This window comes from Berghia stephanieae, chromosome 3 (genome assembly GCF_034508935.2).
Source record: "Berghia stephanieae isolate SIO BIC M18660-M18661 chromosome 3, UCSD_Bste_1.3, whole genome shotgun sequence".
NCBI lineage: Eukaryota > Metazoa > Mollusca > Gastropoda > Nudibranchia > Aeolidiidae > Berghia > Berghia stephanieae.
In genome coordinates, this window is record NC_088362.1 from 77,395,826 (window position 1) to 77,422,527 (window position 26,702).

The 26,702-nt window shown below is 36.3% G+C and overlaps 1 protein-coding gene across 1 annotated transcript; it reads right to left on the bottom strand.

Moving 5' to 3' along the window:
* Positions 1-26,607, bottom strand: LOC144968499 (E3 ubiquitin-protein ligase XIAP-like). The gene is made up of 8 exons (XM_078906933.1): positions 26,313-26,607; positions 25,626-25,676; positions 18,359-18,934; positions 13,378-13,511; positions 10,699-10,874; positions 8,883-8,943; positions 7,797-7,901; positions 1-4,922 (listed from the first exon to the last, which is right to left on the bottom strand). The coding sequence occupies exons 3-8, from the start codon at positions 18,874-18,876 to the stop codon at positions 4,861-4,863; spliced, it is 1,056 nt and encodes a 351-aa protein (XP_078763059.1). The 5' UTR covers positions 18,877-18,934; positions 25,626-25,676; positions 26,313-26,607; the 3' UTR covers positions 1-4,860.
* Positions 26,608-26,702: the final 95 nt, after the last annotated feature.

Below are 26,702 nucleotides of genomic sequence, written 5' to 3' on the forward strand. Positions count from 1 at the left end.
AACGTTCAAATAATACAATTTATTTACATCATAATAACACACTTAAGCAACGAATAACACATGTTTTGTTTTTTTGTTTTGTTTTGAAGGGTTTTATGGTGCTTGCAACACATTAAGGTCATATCAGCGCCAGTAAAAAGGAAGAAAATGGGATAGTAAAAAGTTCTAGAATTACAATTAAAGCACAAAAGAAAAGGTATGACAAAGGGGAATTGGTTCAAATAGGGAACAGATATAGATTCCAAGAGCACACCGTCAAAGTACTTAGTTTTTGTGATCACCTAAAAGTCTCATCCAGACACAAGCACAGGTCTCAACTAAGAGGATTACACTCAAATGTTTATCAATCATATACTATAATATGTAAACTAAACATAATACAATGCATAACAGAGAGATGATTTACAAGGAAAAAAATATCATCTCCCAAAACTATAACTATACATTCGACTGTTTCCCTCCCAGCCAAGATCAGGACAAAACTAAGTAATCTCATTCCAAGAAAATGACAGGAAACAATTGGAAAACGGATATGGGGGGATAGAAGACACAGCATGTACCTCCCTGCCCACTATGGGAACGAATAACACAGATTAATGAAGTACATAATAGTTGTATGTTCAGACATAATTATATAGTAAATTCTCACCAACATTTTTGGTTAATCAATTTGTTTACACATGGAGGTCGTGATAGTTCAACTCGCGGAGTACTTGCTTCACAAGCAAAGGGATGAGTTTTGGGCCCAAGCGTAGTCAAGGTTTTTATCGGACTACTTTTTCCATCTAGAAATGATTGGGAAACTGGGATTGTTTCATCTGGTGGAAAATACTTTGATATAACCTACTTTTAATCCAATAGGGTAGCAAGCATACATTGCTATTTGACACTAACTGAAAATCTGGGATAAAATCAAACTCCACAGGTTGTATGGTTAGGTTAAACTAGTTTGTTTTCACACAATTTACTCTTTAAAGCATTTTCTTTGAATGCATTGATATCATTTTGTGACAGAATGACCAATGAATGATATAAATTGACAAGCAGATAAAATAATATCGAAGAAGAAGAAGAAGAGGAGATTACGCCTACTTAAATAATGATTCGCAGCAATAAAATTGGGGCATTTAGCATAAAAGAAATTGATAGAATTAACAGAGTACCTAGATCAAACTTAAAAGCACCAAAGAAAAAAATTGAATAAGACAATCGGGTAAGATTTGAGACAGATCAGAAGTATATAAATCCAAGGGCAATCTATTCTTGTGTCAAGCCTAAAAGAACCTAGAAGTTCCACACTGATACTGCTAAAGGATCTTCTCCAAGAGGGATACACACCCCCCCCCCCCCCCCTACAAAAACTCACGATATTTAAAAACCTAAAAAAACAGTGTGAGTGAGAGATGCTTTATCAGGGAAAAAACATCATCTCTCACAAAAAGATGTTCATTTGATTGATTCCCTTTCAGCAAGAGACTCCAGGCAGGGCTCAAGACAAAACCAAATGGTTTCAATTGAGAACATGGACACAAAGCTCTATAACGAGGACAAATGATGAAGGAGAATAGAAGAGATTGTGATACTGTGGACTGATGTAGATTACATCACTCCAGAGGTTGCTGACCGCTGACATTGACCTTCCAAAGGGGCATTCCACCCACAGGAATCTGTGAGTCCTTTATCAAGGAGAGAAATTGGCAAAGTAAACAGTAAAAAAGAAGCAATTTTGTTTGGTTTTGTGATATTATGGTAATTAGCACTTTCGATTATCAATATTTAAAACAATTCTTTTTTTTAAATAGCAAGGATTTAAAAAATCATACATTATTACAGCTAAAGCACCCAAGAAAAGGTAAGACAAAGGGGAATGGGTTCAAATAGGAAACAGATGTAGATTCCAAGAGCAATTCAAAGTACTTAGTTTGAGATCACACAAATGTCTCATCCAGACACAAGCACAGGTCCACACTAAGAATACACTCAAATGTTTACAAATCATACATAATACGTAAAAAAAACATTATACAGTACATAACAGAGAGATGATTTACAAGGTAAAAAAATATTATATCATCTCCCAAAACTAACTATACATTTGACTGTTTTCCTCTCAACCAGGGTACCCAGCCAGGACCAGGACAAAACCAAGAAATCTCATTCCAAGACAAAGACAGAAAGCATGTTGGAAAACGGGTACAGGGGAATAGAAGACTTAGTAAGTACCTCCCTGCCCACTATGGGAGGTCAGGAACCCCACCCAGATAAAATACTTAATAAAATAATAACATAACAATTATGTGTTTAAAAAAAATAAATATAAAGACAATAATTGAAACAAATACCAAAACAAGTTCAAAATATTTGAGAAAAATAATTATAACACAAATCTTATTGTTGGCATAATTAATGACCACAAGACACAGGATAAAATAGAATATATATCAGGGCGGTGACATGATGCAATTAATTAATCATATATCATAGATACATCGCATCTAAAAGATAGACAATACAAAGACCCATTATGTCAAAAATAGAATAAAGAAATTTTAAACTTCAAATTAAAAATATCCAAAAACTGGCATTGTTGATTTCGTCAAATTATTTGTGGCAGATCCCATTTTGTACCACCTGACTATATATAAAGAATTTACTACATATCAATTTTGTCCAGGCACCCCCTTATAATTTGCTCAATAAACATAGTAATAACTTCTCCTCTAATGAAGAGAACAGTATCAGTAATGTGATTAAAACTATAGTGAAGGATCATATCTATAGGATCATATCTCTGTTATTACTCTCTTGATGAGAATGCCTAAAAAATTATTTGCAAGGAGATAATGAGAGAAACTCTTTGAAATAATCCAGACTCACTGCCAAGGTGTTAACTCAACACATACAGGGATCGGTAATGCGTAAACGATAGCCAGAATTTCATCTTCTGTTGTTACCTACTCCTTTGAGAACTGGGTGATTGTAATGTGTAATGTCATAACCAGTTATGAACTAACCCGAGTGGCATTATATATTTTGTCTCGTTTTTGATATGTTACCAAAGAACAGTTTTTCTACAACAAGCCATTGAAAGTTGAAAGTATAAATTTATCAATTAAGGCCAACTTAAACTGTAAGTAAATGTCCCCCACTATGTGTTTTTGAGAAATTTAACAGCAATTGCAACACATATGGAAGATTATCATTTGATCAACTTGGAGTAGACATGAAGCCAACTGATAAAGGTTTAATCACTGATTGCTACACTCTTGGGTCAAGAAGTGTAAGAATATAGTATGATAAGTGGGTCAGCTCATATCAGAAGTACAAGTGAAGATATTAAATAGATACATAGTGCAGTGATGATAATAGCAATTTGTCAAAAAGGAGGAAAATATCTCGGTCTATAGATCAAACACAAGCAAAGTGTAAAAATGACAGGAACATAGTTTTGTATTATGTAATATATTACTACTACTTGTGTAAATCCATTGTTATATTTGACATAAATTTACTTTTTGCAAATATTTAATGAAATGTCCTTTCCACATAACATTTTGAAGGCCTACGATATTATTCAAATATAAGGCCAGAAAGTGTTGTTTTGTTTTGATTTTTACTTTATAAAGCAGGTTACAACATCTTTGTTACCGAAACCTAGTGCAGCTTATAAATACAACCCAAGAATATCTCTGGCCCGACGTCATAAAAAAAGGAACCATCACCAAATTTCACGAGACTGAGCACAGGTGTCAAAAATGACATAAGACATAATGGTGATTTTGTAGTTTTGAGGAAAATGTTTGACACGGCAATTCAGCAGAAAATTTCCAAGAAATTCCCAAAATCCCGGAATTCCACGGATCGGCGGAAGATTATCATCACTGATAGTGAGAGGCTACTCACCCTGACAATAGTACAGAATCTCTTCATCAAAAGTATATCGATAACTTCGATTATAAACCATTCAATTGAGAAAACCCAACAATGCAAGAGATTTCAAAAACTAAAATGGACATGAACAGTTCCATCACATGTCAAAATAAGCATTTTTATTAGATAGTTTTATCCAAGATTTGTAGACATCGTTCATATTTTTAAAATATAATAAACAAATATATTAATTGATTAAATTAGAAAGAGCCAATATCCACCTAACACGTTCAATGTTGCTTTATAAGACATAGTTAACATAAGAATTTTAAGAAAATTAAATGTTACAATTGTAGATAACTATAAGTTATGCTGATACAAATGGAATACGAAGAATGCAGTTTTTTAAAATTTAAGGAAAAGTTAGATTAAAATATTCTGAAATTAGTTTAAGACTTGAAGCACTCAATATTATGAGCACTTCCAGTCTGATGGCGATGTAAAGTAAAATGCAAGTTCTAAGAATTTTGTCATAAGTGGTGTGTCGTGAGGAGTGGAGAACCCGAGGTGGCCTGTACTCGAATACAAATATATCGTGGTGTTAAGCCATGAATACATTTGAAACTTAAGGAGGCCATCCTAAACTCAACTCTGTTCTCGACAGGCAACTAATGTAGCTGTTTCAAACAGCTTGGTTTCGGGTTTATGAAATTTTTTGAGGAATGATCTTAGCCTAAAATCAGAAAGCTGAACATTCTGGGAGTTTGCAGCCCAAGTCATCAATCATCATCAATGTACTCGAATGGTTGTCAAACTGAAGATATTTGATATAATATAGAGAGCTGATTTACAGAAACACGACAATAGGTATTTTGTTTTTTTTAAATAATCACTTACAGAAGAAAAAATTCTTTTTCCTTTTCAAAACATAACAGCACTTGCAATATTTCATTGTCACAAGCAGTGCATAGGATTTCATATGGTTCTATCTCAGTCGTCAAAATCATGGTCAAGCTCCATTAAAAGCTCCTGTGAACTGATTTGGCCAGAACCTGAAGAACATAGAAAATGATTAATCAACCTGTCAGCGTGGAGTTTTGCAGCACCAAAGTTCGCAATTTTCCACAATTTACCACAAAATATGCCATTTTTTAATTAAAATTTTTTTTATTTAATCGACTTTTCAATATTTACTTAACCCCAATACTACAGTGACCACCACATCATTATTATCATTATATCACCACCACTATTGTAACAGCCACCACATCACCATCACCACGACCACAACTACTACTACTGCAACAACCAGTGCATCATCATCACCATCACCACTACTACAACCACCACATCCTCATATTCACAATCAGCACTTTATTAGAACCACTGCCACCACCCCTAATCACTACCACCTATACTATACTGCAACAACCACCACCACATCATCATCATAATCACTACCACTACCATCACTTTACTGCAGCCACCGCCACCACCACCAAAACTACTACAAAAATCAGAAAAAAACAATGATCATTACAACCACCTCTGATACAACTTCCACCATCACTACAGCAACAACCACCACATTATCACTACTGCCTATACTGCAACCTCAATCAGTATAATCAGTACCTTCAATACTACAACCACAACCTCACCACCACTAACACCTGTACTGTAATACAACTACGATCAACTCATTATCACTACCGCTACCACTGCCACAATCAACACCACACCATCATCACTACCATCACAACTACTGCAACAGCATTATCACAATCACCACAACATCATCACTATCACCATGACTACACCATCAATACTACTTCAAAAGTCACCACATCATCAAAAACACAACCACCACCACTACTACAACAATCAATATATCATCATCACCACCACAACCACCACTAGCACATCATCATCATTACGACTCATACTACAATTACCACTACATCATCTTTACCTCAACCACTGCCAACACATCATCATCACAACATCTTCATCATCACTACCACAACCACCATATCATCATCAATATCACCACCACATCATCATCACTACCATCATTACACCAACCACCACATCCTCATCACACCTTATCTGTTTTCCCTTCCCATGTAGCTCTCTGTCCTTGTTACAGATTGGGATTGCTCAGCCTTTTTTCCTGGTCCTGGATTCGTCAAATGTATATTACATTTAATTGATGATATTTCCCCCTATGAATCATCTCTCTGTTATGTAAATTTCTAGTTAATAGTATTGAATATGTAAACAAATTAATATATCCTTCATATCAGGATCCTTTGCTTGTGCCTGGATGGGACTTTCAGGTAGTGTCACCAATGGATCGCTCCCAGAATCCTCAGTTCCATTTTGAAGCAGTCCCTTTGTCTTACTTTTTCTGTCGTGCTTTTTTCAGACCAATATCTATTGCTTTTTACTGGCACTGAAACGACCTAATAGTGTCCCAAGCGCTGTAAAACCTCTAAAAACAACAAAACAAACCACTGTCGCCATTACTACAGTAATTCAACACATCATCATTACCAGCTCAATTACTGCAACAACTGCCACACACATCATCATCAGCACTACCAACATTACTGTGACACATCTTCATCATCACTACTACAAATGCAACCACAAAATCATCATCACTGCCACAACCATAACCACAGCATCACCACCTGCGACCCACAGCGCAGTCACCCCCACCAAATCGTTATCATCACTATGACCACTATTACAAACCCCACCATATCATCATCACCAACTCTATTACTGCAACAACCACCTCATTGTGACCATTGTTATTATCACAACTACCACCAGTACAACACCACCATATCATGATCAACACCACCACTACTACAACCACCACTACATCATTATTACCACCAATACTACTATTCATCTAATTTTTTACATTTTATATGAAAATATTAGGTTTTAGGATTGAATATGACATTGTGTTTTCATAATGTATAGTCTTAAATGGAAAGGATTTTGGATACAGAAATTCCTATTTCGGTCTTGAAATTACAGTATTGAGTGTCTGAAATACCAAAGAGCCAAATTATTAGTTTAGATCTCTGCATTACTGTGATATTCAACTGTCCTTTGGAAATCAATAAATATCTAAATCTAAAAAGTTAACGTGCAAGCAAAACGTGACAAAATTTTCTTTTTTTTTGTGTGTGTGGCAAAATGTAAGATTTTAAATGGCAACTTTCTGCAATGCCAAATCAACAGACAGCTTTGAATATGTCAAGGCAAATGCACTCTTCCACAATATGGTATATGAATGAAGATGGTTAAACAATGATGACATTAATGATAATGTTGATTATTGATAATGGTAATGATGATGACAATGATGTTGTTAATGGTGATTATGAATGTAGATGATGATGATAAGGATAATGATGATGATATTTATGGAAACGCTAAAAAGTTTGTTTTTTTTAATTTCCCCAAAAAAAATGGGAAAACAGCTGGGAATTATTGGGATCATGCATGTGAAAAAATATCAAAAATTTGCTTTTCAATCTAGGACAGTTGGCAAGTCTGTATAATTGATGCTGGAATAATATCCCATATATCTAGACAACATTCCAAAGATATCTAAAATGCGACCATTTTAAAATCAAAAAATATTTAAAACACGACCACTTTAAAATCAATAAACTGATCGTGCGACAATGCCACCCCACCACACCTTGTTGCGTCAATCTTCATCACATGAAGCTGCAACTATTTTGAATTGGATTGGATAACAATGAAAACTTCCAAGGAAAAATAATTTTCAATCACACTCAACAGTCATGAGATAAAATGATAGATAAAAATAATATATCCATTAGTTTTATTGACACTAACTTTATCTTCAAATGTATCTACCATCTTGACATATTCACCTTTCTGAATTCTCAGTGACTGAATAGCCGCTCTGATCTCCGCAATGCTGTAGTCATCTCCACAAGACATAACAGCCTGTACTGCTGGACTCTGCATGTCCTCATCTGTATGTTAGTGTTGAAGGGTAAAAGGGTATGAAAAATTGAAACACAAGCTTTATGGGTCGGGACATACATGTTTTAATTCAAAACAGCTCTCTTTCTTCACTATCGGTAACCAACACAAAATTCATCAGTGATGAACGGTAAATTTCAGCAACACTAAACGTCGATGACGTCGCATTTCACTTACATACCCAAACCGTGGATGTGCTGAGAGGGCATCAAAGTTTTATTATGGCATTCAAGTGATTTTTTTTTTTTAATGCTGTTGTTGACAGCCACCATTACAAGTTAGCGGTCAACTTAGCTAAAAGGGATATTTACAGTTAACAAAATTGTCTCCCTCCAAAAGAAAAAAATGTGTTATTACTTCACATGCATCATATCTTGTCCTATATTTAAGTGTTGTTATTGGCCAGGAACCTTTGTAAAGTGCTTTGAGCACAGTAATTGATATTGTGCTATATAAAATCTCGGCAAAGGGTGTATGAAACAGTGCCAGAGAAAGCAAAGAAAAAAAAAAAAAGCAGACAGCCTGAATTTTTGGGTTTGTTTTTTTTTAATTTTATTTTTCTTTCTTGATTTGTCTGGTAGTTTCATACACACAGTTTCAGATCTTTATCTTACACCAGTGCCTGCTCCCTAATTTGTCCCTATATAAAAGCTCAAGTTTGTTCTTTCATATGTTCCTCTTGCTGTTGTGGTTGTTGTTGTGGTTGATGTTGCTGCTGCTTTGCTCTTTGGTCAATTAACTTTATATTGATTGTTCAGCTGTACTGAAGTGTGAAATAAATGTATTGTTAGGGGAAGGAGGAAAAAGAAAAAAGATTTGTCGTATTTAATCTTGCTGCAGTTAATTATGTGATAATGTGTTTCAAATCAAAGCTAGTTACAAAAAAGTAGAACAGTAATCTGTCTTCCAAAGCCGTTAGGAAAGTGAGATTTTTCAACCAAAAAAAAAAGGAAATTACTTGATTACATTACCAATGTTAAATGTCTTTTGCAGTGTTTCAGATGAGCTGGATCCATTTTCATTGTTCTGATGCTGCAATGAAATAATGAAATCAAAATTTCTAAAAACATACGCATGAAAGATGAGATATTGTAACAAACAAAATAACAAAAATTTGACATGACGCAAAGTTGAGCCTGAAACATTTGCATATGAGTAAGCTACTCTACCAACTAAGCCAATGGACCATATTACAAGTATAGTTTAATTCAAATATTATTTTTAAAAGTTCAAATAACAGACAAACATTGTTATGAGAATGATGTCTTCCTCAGTAATAAAGACTAAATAAAAAATAAAAGATTATATGTATCATTGTTTCATTCTCTATTTCTTATCTTAAACCCAGTAGACCACATTTGATTTTACAACTTGACAGCATATCTCACTGCCTTGAGGCCTGAGTCCCATGCTGTTAATGCTGATGCAATTAAAATCAGATGCAAAAAAAAAAAAATGGTAGAAACTATGATTTGGAAGAAACTCAGTAACATCTTTGGAATTAAAAGGGTTTCTACCGTTGCTGTTTGTTATCAGTTTTAGTTTGACGCATTTAAATGCTACTTTTTACTGCAGTTAGAGCGTCCCAATAGGTCAGTTGGTAGAGCACTCGCTTCACACCCAAAAGGACCGAGATCGATCCTGGGGGAAGTCAAAACATTTTCAGACCAACCTGTCCAACCAGCAAAGATTGGGTAGCTAGGTCTGTGGGATCGATTGGAAAGTACTTTGCGATAGACTAGCATCCTATCCAAAGGGTAGCAAGCAATTGCTATTGTTCATTTCATGCTATAAAAACTGGGATAAATTCCGTCTCCATAAGTATCATGGCTCCGAATCTGAAGGACTACATTTTTTAACTACTGTGGAAAAGCTCCAAGAAGACTTTTGGTCTCATGCTAAATGTCACAAGCAAACAGAAATATTAAGTTATTTTGAAATACTATGGAAGATATAGGACTACTACGAAAAATGTGTATAAATACGAATTTTTGACTCCAGCTACAGAGCTGCATAGGTCTCTTTGACTCAATAAATTTTGTTGAACACGAAAGTTTAGCTCTTTAGAACTTACACCCAGGACTTTAGAACATTTTTGGACCGTGCTAAGAGCAAATTGTTTATTTGTAAAGCTATTTAAAGTGAATTTTTCTTTTTTTCCCCTTGGAAACTAGGAATTTAAAAAAATTCAGGTAGGTAGCTCTGCTTTTGTCACAATTTTTTTAAAATGCATCTTTAAAACGATCTAACAACCCTTAACAAAGCAAAAATCAAATAGTATAGTAGCATCTTAGGTTGTCAATCTTTGACATAATGGTAGCTTAAGTGCAATGGTAGAAAATATCATCAATACGTATATATGCACATATTTTTTTTATTTAACTATTTCACGGCCCTTCACAGTGCTTCATTTAATCCCTGAGCTTTTCATATGAATCTAAATTTCCATTTCATAGAGTACAAGTTGCCTGTTAGATGTCCTTATTGTACTAGCATTCTAACAATATCTTTCAAATCCTACAGTCAGGTACATTCACAACTGAGTTTAATAGAGGTATACATGTAAAGTACTTTACCCAAGGACCCCTGTGATCAAGTCCAAAAACATCAGCCCTCATTACACATGATATGAGTGTACTCCTGAGAAGCCGATGGCATAAAGCGTTTTCTCATTGATACTTTCTAATTGAATTTAGTGCACTGTAATGCTGAAATAAGTTTGTCTTCACCTGAACACAGCAAGCAACAACCTTTTGACAAATCCTATCATCCACCTCCCTTACTCACCCCAGTGAGCTCGACATCAATGCTGGTACCAGATGACGTGTTCTGTCCAGACGTATTCGTCTCAATCATTGGACATTTAGGAGAGTTACTGGCATGAAGTCCAGCAAAACCATTCTCCAGATTCCAGCCCGGAATTTTGGTACCACAATGAAAACAAGTCACAATATCATGATCCTCTGCAGAGATCAGGGGTATATTAATGACAAAATTGCTAGAAGTAGTAGGAATAGTAGCAGTAGTAGTAGCAGTAGTAGTAGTATTAGTAGTAGTAGTAGTAGTAGTAGTAGTAGTAGTAGTAGTACTAGTAGTAGTAAAGTAGTAATAGTAGTAGTAGTAGTAGTAGTAGTAGTAGTAGTAGTAGTAGTAGTAGTAGTAGTAGTAGTAGTAGTAGTAGTAGTAGTAGTAGTAGTAGTAATAGAAGTAGTAGTAGTATACCTTTAGCTACAAGAAACATTACAATGATGATGATATTAACAATAAAGAAAGATAATGTATTTATCATGAAATCTGAAATAAAAACTGTACATTTTCATAATTACAATAAGCTTTGCAAGTACTTTTTTTTCTCAAGCCCTAAACCAGATGACTTCATTTCTGCAGCCCAACGAATACCATCTCATGATGATCTTTCCCCTATACATTTGCTTCTGAAGAAAGGTCTACACACTCCAGCATGGTTTCCTCAAATTCATTCAAATATCCCAAATGTTTTCCTTATTATTCTTTGTTATCATTCCATTTCTTCAGCCAACGTAAACAAATTTAAATTAATTAAAGGGTTTGTTAAGGGACCAAAGATTTCGACCACTGATGTTTTACCATAGCATTGACAGTTAGACATGTGTTTATCGTGTGTATCTATCTACACTGCAGGTGTGTGTATACAGCACCATATACACGCAGACACATACAGCCTCTCACACACTCCGCAGTTTTGCATAACTGACACCTCTCTGCCTATTCTTTTCACTTCGCCATTCTTTCTAATTTCAATGCCACATGCCATGATTTGTGAACGATTGATTTGTTTTTTGTTTTTTTAGGGGTTTTACGATGCTTGCAACACATTTAGGTCATATCAACGCCAGTAAAAAGGAAGAAAATGGGATAGTAAAAGTTATAGAATTACAATCAAAGCACCTAAGAGAAAGTAAGACAAAGGGGAACTGGGAACAAATAGGGATCAGATGTAGATTCCAAGAGCATCCCACCCACATATATAAAAATAACAAATATAATAATACATAATGGAGAGATGATTTGCAAGGAAAAAAATATCATCTCCCAAAACAATAACTATGCATTCTACTGGAATGCCAGGACTCTGGCCAGGGCCAGAACAAAACCAAGTAATCTCATTCAAAGACAAAGACAGAAAGCATGTTGGAAAACAGACATAAGGAGATAGAAGACACAGTATGCACCTCTCTGCCCTGCCCACTATGGGAGGTCAGGAACCCCACCCAGGCTAACGATTGACCACGTCCACGATGGTAAATGTGATACAGCTACCCCCCACCCCCACACACACATACTCATACACCAACAGCTTATAACCTGCCATGTATAAAGTTATCTGCCACAACATATCAATAAAATAAATAAATAATAAAGTCCCCTATTTTCATCCTCAAGCGGAAATTTGTAGGGTCTATTCCAAAGAAAGACTGGAATAGCCCAGGGGTCAGTTGCAGCACAGCACTGCAAATTGAGCTTGGGAGAGTGGCTCCAAATGTCGGGATGGATATTTAAACTAGGTATCTTTCAGATGTGTAGCAAAGTCCATACCACCAAGCAACACTGGCCCCTTCCTCCTCCCATCAAGTCATTATGACAAGGCACGGTTTCCTCAAACTTTTCTGCATGTCCATCCTTGCCGACTTGAAAATTTCAAATTCAGTAAGAAATACAAAATTCATCAGTAATTAATGGTCAAATTTCAGTAATACTAAAGCAAACAAAAATAATGATAGATACACCCTTTTATATATGTAAAATAAACTTACCATGTTATATAGAGGACAGCCTGATAAAATAATATTGGGGTTCTTTTCCTTACAAAAATCTATATCACACCATCGTCTTTCCCTAGCATTGAGATTTTTTATTGTAGCATGCGGTAAATAATGAAAAAAAATAATTATTTTTTAATTTAATGTTGCGACCATTTGTATCAGTAATATTTCTTCTATTTCCGTAAGTCTGTAATTGTCCTTACACTTCCGTAACAATTACGGACGGTCCGTAATAATAGGCAGGTATGCATGTCCCGAGGAGTTTGAGGAAACCGTGCTGGAGTGTATATCCCAAAATTCTCTATTTATAATTTGGATCTGAAGCTTTTAAATGTAGCCTTGTACGGCTATGTGGTCTAGTGGTATGACACTGGATCAGAAGGTCCTGGGTTCGAGTCTTGAGAGGTGCATAGATGAGTCCTTGGAAAAGGCTTTTTACTCACATTCTCTCACTGCACTCCGAATGAATACTTGGCCATTTACAGCATTGTCTGTCCTAAAAAAATTGTAATATCACTTAAAAGGCATCATATCTCGTCCTACATGTTAAGCATTGATGTTGGCTAGGGACCCTTGTAAAGCGCTTTGAGCACACTTAATAGATATTGCACTATATAAAAGCTCAAGTTAAAAAAATATATATACTTATTGGGGTAAGACTTACCATCATAAAAAAATCCTGCTTTCACCAAAGCCCCCACTGTCACATTATTCCTTTTAATCCATCTTTTAAATGATTCTAATCGAGACTCAATTGTTGTCATATCTGTAAACTGAGGTTGGCCTTTTGATGTCACTCTTAAAACAAATATAATAATCATTTTAATATAGGCATTAAGCATAATATTAATATAACTTGGCAAATATATAATAAATAATGCATTTATATAGCAATCATCCACAATTTTTATTTGCTGATGTAACATATTTAATTAGGTGACATGACACAAACAGCCTCTTCTTAGACAAGTATATTTTTTGAACTAATAAAATGCTGTTGGAAACCCAGAGGAACCTATTCTCTCATATCCATCTCCCACAGGAAATTTAAAAAGCCTGCAAAAAATCTTCAGTGCAGAGTGGATAGATTGATAACGGTTATATTGACATCACGTTTATATCGACATAACATCCAAGTCCGTTTTTTTTATTTTAGCTAAATCACATTAGGAAATAAAGATCGCCAATATCGACATAAAATTCACCACAAGACGGAAGACGGTTATATCGACATTGCAAACCATTGATACCGGCACTGTCTTTAAAAAAGAAAGAATATAATTTATATACCGCCAAGATATCTTGCAGTGAAGTAAAACACAACAGTTAGTGAAAATGCACAGTATCCTGCTGTGATGTCAAATAAAAGTCATATAAAATGCGAGATTATTGTCCAATGCCATCCCATTCATTGATCAGTACCGTGATGTCAGCGGTCATGTGTATTCCCGGGTCGTGCTAGCATTTCTCTGTACTGATAACTGTAATGGTAACTTCCACTATCAATATTACTTGAATTTCAATTTAACAAATAGGCTGACGAGAAACGCTCCCCACATCATCCACTACGTTCGAGACTATCTGTCTTTGCAAGTTGCTCAGTCAATCCCGGTCTGGAACCCAGACTGAGTGTAGGTAAATTAAACAAAAACAACAAAAAACAAAACAGTTTCTGAATTTATACAGTGTCGATGCTCATCTTCTTGGCCTCGATATAATTGGCAAAGGCAATGCCACTATGACTGATACTCAGTTTCAATACTACTCGACAATATGTAGTTAAGTTTTAGAAGACTTCATTGTTGACGATGGAGTCATATGAGTATAGTGCACCATCGGGACCAGTTTCCGGCCATGCCACTATAGTAGCTATCAAGACCCACTACCGTTTTGCAGAGCACTTTGATGAGGTGGCATCCTTATCTGACATCCTTGCCAGTGCTGAGGAAAGGGATCATAAAATTATTCTTGGGTCTTCATAGACTGACCACAATAACAGACTTCAAATATAGTGAACCAACATAAATTTCAAAACCGGGCCTTTTAAAGATTGACGTTCCTTATTATTTAGCATTTTCTCATTTGTTTCCCTTTCATTTTTTGGAATGACTGATATATCGTCATCACGCTTATATCAACACTTTACCGCAGTCCTGACGTTGTTGATATATCTGTACTCAACTGTATTTCAAGGGCTACTTTCCTAAAAAGAAGTTCAAATACAGGATCTTTTGGTGGTCCACACCTGAACAATATTCGGCGAACATGACAAATGTGCCAAACATTGCTCAGTAAACGCAACGAAGGAATGTTAGTTTCTCTGAGTGCCTCTGCATTCTAGTTAGTACATTACATATATAAACATGGATTTGATAACAACCCCAGGAGCCTTTTTCATTTGTGTTCTTTAAAGAAGAAGAAAAACTACTACTACTACTACTACAATCACAACCACAAAAATAGAAGCTATAGATACAAAGATGGATAAATGGAGAGACATACATAGAGAGACAGATAGATAAACAGATAGTTGATGGACATTATAGAAGAAGACCGATGGAGGAAAAGGTGGAGGAAGAAGGGAGGAGGAAGAGGAGGAGGAGAAGATGAAGAGAACCAGCACACAAAACTGTGTGTAGCCTTGACCGTTTATAGTTTAAATGATACAATTTTGCGAGAACTACTCATAGAATTGATTAGGGAAAAACAATAATAAATAGCTAAGTGATTAAATTTCATTCTATCTCTATAACTTTCTGTGTGAACAGTGCAAACAAAGGTACACACTTGGGCATTAATGGAACAAATGTTCCGTCATTCTCCCATTGTTTGTAGGACACGTTCGAACTTTTTGTCTGTTCGGCAAACAAGGCAAACATCTCATAAATCACGTCCATGCCTGATCATTCTGCATGTTGTGTTCGTCATGTTCGCTACGTTCACCGAATATTGTTCAGGTGTGGACCCACTTTTTGACCTCAGACCTGAGCAAACCAGACAGTTTACCTCACTCTTCATATTGTATTGAAATAAATAATGAATTGCAATTTGCAGACGGCCTAAACCTTTCTTTCTCGCTCTCAAAAACAAATGGAATAAGACCACAACTCCGAATATTCTTTCTGTCCCCCTGATAGGTCGCAATGACGAAAAAATCATCATTACACCGGCCATAGACTGCATCAAATGACAGCTGTTGAAGGAGGACAAGAATGAGGAGAAACGAGACATCCCCTAATAACCCATCCAGTGTATTCAGAAATATTAAAGACAGAAGCTCTTGTAACTGTAAGAGAGCAAGTCAAAGAAGAAAATAAAAGACTGAACCTGAACGAAATTGATAATTTTGTTATGTAGGAAGTATTATAGACAACGAGGGGGGAAATAGAAATTAAAATCTGGAATGGCATTTATTTGCATCACTTGTGGCCACAAAAAATTGCAAAATATCACTGATTTGCATTGCGGCCACAAAATCTGCAATTTTTGAAAAAAAAATCAAATAATAATATTTTTAAAATTTGATAGCTTGTGTAGAACGTGAAAGATAATTAATCAAGAGTAGTTTCTTTTTTACTATCTCATTTTCTTCCTTTTTACTGGCGCTGATATGACCTTATATTTGTTTCAAGAGCCGTGAAACCCTTAAAAACAAACAAATACCTTTCTCTTTCATGAACTAATTATGGGTTTTTAGGAAAATTAATCGCAATTTTTTGTAAATTTTTTTTGTAAATTTTTCTGTCTTTAGTTTACAAAATTTGGGATTTTGCTTGCAAAAGTTGGGATTTTTTTTTTTTGCAAAAAAACGCCATGTCAGTAAAATGAAATCAATGGGAAGGACATGGTTGCTTTAAAATCGGAAGTCAAAGGATAGCTCTTAGAGCAAAACCAACTCATCAGACTCAACATGAATGAAAATCAAATAGATTTGTTTGATTGCCCATTCAGGTGAATACAAGAGAAATGAAGGATTTGCAACTCGAACATTGAGGTATGTCTATCTATGAAACATTGAGTGCATCAAAGTCCTGTATCAGAGGCATTTAAATTGTCGTAAACAAAGAGAGCTTAAGAGAACTACTCAGGATCATATGTTCTGATAGGATAAAAATGGAGAAATAAAGAAAAGAACAAGTCAGAGCCCAGCAAAAAATGGATTGGATCACTAGTAGTATCGAATGACTACACCTCTATTTTGAATCTTTTAATCCATTCTTCAAATTCTTTTCCTGCCTTATAGGCTGTCTCGTAGCCTCCTGATAGGCTTGTCACTGGGCAGTGGATGACGATGTGGTCCATTGTCTCAGGGCCTCCTTGGCAATGACGGCATGCATCTGATTATCTCAGATTCCATCTATGCATGTTAGCTACGGTTCTGCCATGTCCTGTTAAAATGCGGTTGGAGGTGACCCAGCATTTTCGGCTATTGCAGAGAAAGCCAGGTGTTCTTTCTGTTGGGTCGGGTATGATGTCGCCTCCCCTGGGGCTGTCTTGGTTTCACATCGACATCCATTCCTCTTTCACGTTGAAATGTTGTCTTGAAGTTTTAAAAGGTTTCCTTGATTTCAGTCTTGACGTTGTTGGGGCTTATTCTAGGACCTCCTTCAATGGGACCCTGTCAGTGACCTCCTCAATTTTGGCATGCATTCTTTGGTTTAATTCTTGTCTTCTGATATCAGGCAGTGCTATGCCACTTAGTGTTGGGAGCCATTGGGTTGGGGTTGACTTGAGGCATCCTGTTATGATCCTCATTGATTCTCTTAGCTTGACATCAATCAGTTTGGCATGTCGGCTCCTCATCCAGACTGGAGCGCAGTATTCTCCCACGCTATAGCAAAGTGCCAAAGCAGATGTTCTAAGTACTTGTTGTGAGGCTCCCCAATTAGTACTTGCCAGTTTCCTCAGGATACACTTTATTTTTGAGATCTTGTTTGCGTTTCCTTCAAGATGTTTGCAGTAGTTTAATTGTCTGTCTAACGTGACTTCTACCTACAGTGGATCACTGCTACCTACATAACGCAAAAGGCAATGGATTGAAATTCAGTTTGAAACAGAATGCTGTTCAACAAGAGGGATGACATGTTGGAAAAGTATATCCAGTGAGGAAGAGACATGTAAATTGGTAATATGGAATGGCATAAAGATATTGAACCAGGATAGGGAGGAATAGAAGGTGTTAATCAGTGAACAAATTGAGAAAGGATATGATAATGATGTCATATGATCAAAGAGATGCTTGGTAGTTGAATTAGTAAAAAACAATTGGATGTAATTTCCAACTCCATTTGTTTTGTTTTGTTTTTCTCCCTCCTCATCCCTTATGCTGACAATATGTGGTGAAGCTGAGCATCGTGTAGAAAATGTTTTGCACTACACTAGCGTCTTATCTTAAAGATAGCAAGAGATTATTGCTCATTGCTTGACAAGAAAAATTTTAATTGTCAAAACTACAAACTACTGCCTTTACAAAAAACCACTATTCAAAGCTTTTCCTCTCCTACATTTCCCCAACATTTTCAGAGTAACTGCATGGCAGCTGTCACTTTATTTTTCTCTATGATTTGAATGGCCCTGAAGAACAGGGATAACAGTCTTAATTCTTTTGTGTATTGTGTCACACTTTGATAAACAATTTCTCTTACCTCATGCTCCGTTTCAAATTGTCTGTTCTGGAAATTGGGATATTCATATGATGCACCTTTTCACAGACCCACGGACATCTTGGATATAACCTTTTATGTTCTGTTGAAACAGAATCTCCCTTATCCCATTTCCTGATGGATTTCAAACAAAACACGCACATGACAAGGTCACCAGGTCCTCTATAAATAAATCCATCCCGGGCTAAGTCCTCTTTAGAGACATTATATTCTTGTTTCCATTTCCCATCAAATGTTTTAAGACGTTCTCTCTCACTATGAAACTTTTGGTGTTCTGTTCTATTATTTTGTTTATAGTCAGTTCCTATAGCATCCACGCCACTGCTTGGAGGGCTCAAATCTATAGGCTCGTGAAATCGTGAATTTGCGGGCCGGTTCAGATATTGTGGCTGATAGATTGGTTCACCCTCTGCATCCAATCCAGTAATCACATTTACCATCATTCTCTCTTCACCCGGCCCTATGTCGTAGCCACCTTTGAAATCCATATTACATATCATATAGAGATAAACTAAATGACATGTTTGACCATCTGCCCTTTGAGCTGGATTCTTTTGTCTGTGGAGAAAAAATGACAATCAAGAATGTTTAAGTTAAAGGTCGACATCAAACTTTATTCTAGGCAATCTCTGATGATAACAACACTGATAATAATTATAAAATATATAAAATAAAATAAAATTCCCTTTATTCATCCCATAGGGGAAATTTTTTTTCTAGGGTCTATTCCAAGGGAAGACTGGAATAACCCAGGCGTCAGCCGCAGTGCAGCGCCACAAATTGAGCTAGGGCAAGGTGGCTTGCTCAAGGCCACACAGCGCAGTGGCAGGTGATCGAACTTGATATATTTCGGGTACGAAGCAAAGACCGTACCGCTGAACCATGCTGCCCCATGACATCAGAGATGATAATGTCAATGCTGGTGACGGTAATGAAGAAGAAATAAGAGCTTGAGTTTGTTTTTAGGGGTTGTACTGCACTTGCTACACTTTTAGGTCAATTAAGTGAAAAGGAAAATGATAAGGAAAGGGTTAGAGATCTGAAGTTCAGAGCACCAAAGAGAAGTATGGCAAAGAGGACTGGCTCAAATTGAGAACAACAAGCTCCACAAGCAATCCATCAATGTGCTTATTTTAACATTACCTAAATGTCCCATCCAGACACAAGAATAGGACCCCGCTATGAAGGAAACTCAAATGTTTACAAACATATTCAAACTAAAAACAATAATTGCACATACCAGAGAGATGATTTACACAGAAAAAACATCTCTCAAACAAAGGAACTACACATTTGACTGCCTCCCTCTCAGCTACAGATCCCTGCCAGGGCCAGGACCATGACAAAACCAAGTTATTTCAATCCAGAACAAAGGCAGAGAACAAACAAAAGACCTCTGCTCACCAAGGGGAGGCCAGAAGACCCTGCCCTAGAAATAGCAAATACGCAACTGTGTATAAAATGATGATAATAAAAGGGGAAGTGATGAAGCAACAATAAATAATCTTATAATAGAGAAGTGCACCTTAAAAGACAAAAGAACCCAGAGTCGAACTATGTAATACTTCCATTATTCATAAAATCTAAATCACAAGATTTTCCTTCAATTTGGAATGAATGTGTAAATGAAAGAATATAACAATGGAAATAATTTTACCAGACATGGGCTGAAAAATTGATTCATTACTTTTTGGATAGAACATGTTTGAATAGCGTTAACAATGACAACAAAAACACAAACAACAACAACAATAATAATAATAATTGTTGATTGGTTCTATAAGAATACGTAACACCTTTTACTCTAAGACATCATTACATACAATTATATAACAACTTCCGTTTCTATACCTCGCTCTCACTCACTCTCTTCTCAAGCCATCAATACTCATCACGATCATCACGCATTACTTTATCATTTATTAATAAAGTTATATCTTTTCATTCGGCTCGTCAATGTTATTCATTGTCTTTGGTTATGTTCCCAATCATCATGGTGGCAGCGGCGTAAAGAACTCCACTCGTCCTGTGAGTTAACAACGAAAACAATTAATTGTTATTCTATCAAGTTCATCATTATCTCCGGGGAATCCCCCCGCATGGCATTTTCTCACTCTCAAGGGCAATAACTCTTGGAAATCAGAATTAATCGCTCCTAAGTGACATTCTCGCCAAAATTTCTATCCAAGGGAAATAACCAACTAAATTATCACAATCACTTTTTTTTTTTTTGAAAGAGTTGCATCCCTGCAATTATGGCAACTTCGAGATCAACAATGTCGATTCCTCCGCCAAGACCACTCAACATGGAAGGCAACTTAACTTCGAATTGACGACAATTCTCTCGTGACTGGACTAATTTTGAAATCGCTACTGGGCTAGAAAAAGGGGATGACAGAATACGATCTGCTACACTCCTATCTTGCATCGGACGAGCAGCTATGAATATTTACGATGGCTTCAATTTCGAAGGAAAGGAAGAAACGTTCGACAATATTACTGAAAAATTTAAGCTTTTCTGTGTGGGGAAAACTAATGAAAGTTATGAGAGATATATTTTCAACTCCCGACAACAAGGACAGGAAGAATCGTTTGAAATGTACCTCTCAGAGCTGAGAAAACTGATAAAATCTTGTAATTACGGCACTATTGAAGATAGCCTTCTCCGTGACAAAATCATAATTGGAATCAAATGTGAGGAAACAAGAAATAACCTGCTACAACAACAAGACCTTACACTACAAAAAGCAATTGATACTTGTCGTACGCATGAAACAGCCAAAACACAACTACAGAACATGACACTACAAGATCACACCATACAGAAGGTACATCAAAGCAACCATTACTCATCGTCTCGACATTCTCTTAGAAAACCTCAATCTTCTCATTCAAAACCTCAATTTCTTCAGCAACGGCATCGATCTTCTCACTCTCACTCTCACCAAAAACAACAATCCTCTACACAATGGATACACTGTTGCAAATTCTGTGGCAAAAGTCACGAGCGAATCAAAGAAAAATGTCCAGCTTGGAATAAAACATGCAAGAGCTGCAACAGAATGAATCATTTTTCATCAAAATGCTCTCGCATTCATACGATTCAGAACGAACATAACACCTCATACTCAGACGAAGATGATAACAATTATGTTATGAAGCTGGGTACAACAGCAATATCAGCTAGTATGATCGTTAACTTCAAAAAAGTTAAATTCCAACTTGATACTGGTGCGGACGTAAACACCATAGAGAGGAAATATGTGTTTTCACAACAGATCAAACCAACACGTAAAACAATGATCATGTGGAACAAAGAGAAACTATCTCCTATCGGTGAGGCAGAAATCAAAACTAAAAATCCAAAAACTGGAAAAATGACAAACATCACTAACTCTGTTGAAAGATGGATTCAACAATCTGTTAGGATTGAATACTCTCAAAGAATTGAACCTCATCAAAATCGAACATGAAAATTTCATTGCTAATGTAAATGACAGCACAAATGATCAAGTGGACATCGGTGACCTTGGTACTGCTGTACTTCATATCGACGAAAACATTAAACCAAGAACACTTCCATGCCGAAATGTACCACTCGCATTGAAAGCAAAAGTCAAAAACGAACTGGACAGATTGACAGAACGGGGCATAATTGAGCCTATCACTAAACCCACTGCATGGGTCAACCAAATGGCTGTGGTTGAAAAGAAAAACGGCAAAATAAGAATATGTTTAGACCCTCAACAGCTAAACAAAGCACTCAAGCGGGAACATTACAAAATGCCGACACTCGATGACATACTTCCGAATCTCAACAACGCCAAAATTTTCAGCAAATTTGACGTCAAAGAAGCGTTTCATCATGTAAAACTTGATGAGGAATCCTCAGAACTCACCACAATGATTACACCATTTGGCAGATATCGTTGGCGTAGACTACCTTTTGGTCTATCTGTAAGCAGCGAAATATTTCAACAACGGCTAAACGAGGCTATCGAAGGCCTATCAGGCTGCACGAACGTTGCTGACGACATTCTCATATTTGGATCATCTGTCACAGAACACGACAACAACGTAAAAGCATTGAAACTTAGATGCAAAGAGAAGCGAATCAGATTGAATGATGAAAAAGCTTGCATCCAGCAATCAGAAATACAATTCTTAGGACACGTCATTAATGGAAACGGCGTTAGGCCAGATCCTCAAAAAGTAAAAGCAATTACTGAAATGCCAGCTCCTAACGATGTACAAGGCATTCGACGTTTTTGTGGACTTTACAGTACCTTGCACGGTACATCCCTAACTTGTCTTCAAGTGCAGAACCACTTCGTTCACTCACCCACAAAGACACTCCTTTCAACTGGTCCGATACTTGTCAAAACGCTTTCAACGAAATAAAAGACAAGATCGCAACTGCTACTTATCTCGCATACTTCGATCAGAAGGAACAACTCTACCTACAAGTCGACAGTAGTGGTGACGGTTTAGGTGCTGCTCTCATTCAGCGCGGTCAACCAATAGAATTTGCTTCACGTGCTCTCACTAATTCGCAAAAGAAATGGGCTCAAATCGAAAAGGAAACACTCGCCATAGTATTCGCCCTGGAACGTTTTCACCAATACCCCTACGGCCGACCAATAATCATACAAAACGATCACAAACCTCTCGAACATATCCTCTCAAAACCTCTTGGCGAAGCCCCAAAACGATTACAAAACTTGATGATGAGAATTAACAAATACAACATCAAATTCAAATTTGTTCCTGGATCACAGCTAAAATTAGCAGATACTCTCAGTCGTGCATTCTTGAAGGACAGTGCAGAAATAGAAGAACACTATATTAATGCTATTGAAATCCGCGACATAACTCTGGATAATATAAGATCAGAAACTCAAAAAGACAATTCTCTCCAAACGTTGACAAAATATGTTCAAAGCGGATGGCCAAAAATAAATGAATTACTTCCAGAACTGAAATCCTATCACCAAATCAAAGATTTCATTGATATTTCTGATGGACTACTGATGAAAGGAGAAAGAGTCATTATTCCAAAATCTTTGCAATCAGAGATAAAAATGCATCTACACAGTTCTCATTTTGGATGTGATTCCATGATACGACGGGCTAGATCAACCGTTTATTGGCCCAACATCAATGCAGATCTCAAACTACTTGTTAACTCTTGCGATGCCTGTCAGAAATACAAACCATTGAACACGAAAGAACCACTGACTCTCCACGACGAAGGGACACAGGCATGGCAAAAAGTAGGAATTGATTTCTTTGAATTTGAACAGAGAAACTACATCGTGTATGTTGACTACTTCTCAAACTTTATTGAAGTTGAAAAACTCGCCAATATTACCACGTCCAACTCAATCATGACGCTCAAGAAACAATTTGCTAGATACGGTATACCTCAAACTTTAATTTCTGACTCTGCAGCACAATTTCAGTCAGAAGAATTCAAAACATTTTGCAAAGATTGGAACATCGATCACAGAGTGTCTTCACCTGGTCATCATCAATCAAATGGAAAAGCAGAATCAGCGGTAAAAACAATTAAACGCATGATGAAAAAATGTTTCAACTCAAAGACCGACCCATACGAAGCTATGTTGGAAATTCGAAATACACCAAGAGACAATATGCCCAGTCCAGCCCAACTTGTTTTCGGTAGACCAACGAGATCATTCATACCCACAATGTCTCAAACTCAACAAACTGACCCGAACATTATAAACAACAGAAACCGCCGAAGTGGCGCAATCAAAAAACATTATGATCGAACGGCAAAACCACTATCAGAACTCTATCCTGGACAGCCTGTCTATTTCAAACCGCTAAACAGCAATGTTGCTCAGAAAGGCATAATCAAAAGCAAAAACAACAAATCATATATCATCGAAGGTGACAACACTGCTAATGCTTACCGGCGCAACAGACGATATATTCATCCACGCAACTACAATACTTGTGCAACACCCAATTCCAATGTACGATCACCCAATGACGGTAGACATGCTAATGACACTCAACAGCAAGAAAAACACACAGGATATGAACTATCGTTGAACATTGACAATAATGAACATACTGCTCAACAACGTCACAGAAAAATAAGAAATAAACCTCGTTGGTTGAATGACTATATTCAATATTGACCATTCTCTGGATAATATAGAACAAAGTGAACAATGACAGATAACATCATTATAAATAATTAATAGACTCACCATTTTTTTCTGTGAAAATTAATTTAGAGAATCTCTTGTTTTAAATATTTTTCTTTGGGGGAAAGAAATGAATGGATGGATCAATAATTTATCTCATATTACTGTACTTCATAATCATTTTTTTTTAAAGAAGAAAGGATGTTGATTGGTTCTATAAGAATACGTAACACCTTTTACTCTAAGACATCATTACATACAATTATATAACAACTTCCGTTTCTATACCTCGCTCTCACTCACTCTCTTCTCAAGCCATCAATACTCATCACGATCATCACTCATTACTTTATCATTTATTAATAAAGTTATATCTTTTCATTCGGCTCGTCAATGTTATTCATTGTCTTTGGTTATGTTCCCAATCATCAATAATAATAATAATAATAATAATAATAATAATAATAATAATAATAATAATAATAATAATAGTAATAATTTAAAAAATAGTAACAATAATATTAAAACAACAACAACAATAATAATAATAATAATAATAATAATAATAATAATAATAATAATAATAATAATAATAATAACAATAATAATAATACCCTAATACTAATAATAATAATAATAATAATAATAATAATAATAATAATAATAATAATAATAATAATAATAATAATAATAATAATAAAGCTCTAGGCTCGTAGTCTACTGCAAATATAGAACGGACCCACATTTGCTGCAAATAACTGAAATGAATATCTACTATTTTTGCTGTACTACTGCGAATAACGAATACGAACGCTATCTACTATTCGGAGTACTCTAGATAGACTGGGAATAGAGGAATGCTGTGACTGTGATTATCCCAAGACACCTATACATTTTCATTATCCCCAGACAGGAAATCAATTCACACAGATACTGAAAACTAGACTACATAGCCAATTCTCAACACAAACATGTAGACATAGAAACGATTGAGACATTGAGTATGCTCTGGTATTTGGGGTAAATTTACAAAATATATCAATATAGCTACATCCACGATTGTCTTTTACCTTCAGTATTTGTATGTTGAAAGAGCTAAGGCCAACGCTGACGAAAACATACTCAGTAAATAGTGTCGAGCGGAAGTCTCGATGATACCTCAAGTCATCGGCCACCAACACTCAAAACTTCCCGAACTCGATGACCAAGGAAAAGTCGGGAATTCCCGAGAAGTAGCACTTCAACTGAGCTTTGGATGGCTTTTTTGTATTAAAACTTAAAATACATTAAATAAATTCACTTTGTATAATAATAAAACATTGATACCTATAACCATTTTGATCTATTTACGACGTTTGTGTTTTGTTAGCTGTTTAAAATATGATATAACGTCAATACCCAATACCAATGACTAGGTATTGAATGAAAGCACCGATGACTAGAGCGATGCTCGAGACTTTTTTTGAGTCTCGAGACTCAAAAAAGCATCGAGACGCAAAAAAGTCTCGAGCTTCGCTGGAATCATCGCCGGCGAGAGAGGGGTGAACAATGCAGATAGTACACATTGTTAGTAACGCGTGCGTCGCTCGCGCAGTATAGTCTCGAGACTCGGGACTCAATACGAGAAGCATCGACGACCAAGATTCTCGAGACGAGAAAAGCATCGAGAACTAAGTGGAGGTCGGGAAGTTCTCAGTCCTCGATGACCTGACTTCTCAAAACCTAAAGCATCGATGACCTTTTGGTGACCCGGATGCCCTCCCCTAGTAAATAGTGTCGAGCGGAAGTCTCGATGATACCTCAAGTCATCGGCCACCAACACTCAAAACTTCCCGAACTCGATGACCAAGGAAAAGTCGGGAATTCCCGAGAAGTAGCACTTCAACTGAGGCTTGTCTCATAGGCGAGCTATAGCTCGCCAGTGAGACAATTTGTCCCGATCCACCAGATGGCGCCACCAGTCTTTGGCAATGGCTCGCCTGTGAGACGGAGTGCTCGCCAAATCCGTGGCTAAAATGGCGACGTGGTCACGTGATGCTTTTTATCGATACCAAAATAGTATTGACATTGGGTTAAACTAGATAAAATGGCTTTTTAAGAATATTTGACATCTATATTTGGAGTTAAAATGGAAGAAATAAAGGATT

Bases quoted from the DNA above. Each gene is read 5' to 3' on its own strand.
- LOC144968499 (XM_078906933.1), bottom strand. From the start codon at position 18,876: ATGATATGTAATATGGATTTCAAAGGTGGCTACGACATAGGGCCGGGT. The intron at 7,902-8,882 runs GTAATGTAATCA...ACTAACATACAG, and splicing joins GCAAAAGACATTTAACATTG to ATGAGGACATGCAGAGTCCA. The intron at 4,923-7,796 runs GTGAATATGTCA...TATGTTCTTCAG, and splicing joins GTCACTGAGAATTCAGAAAG to GTTCTGGCCAAATCAGTTCA.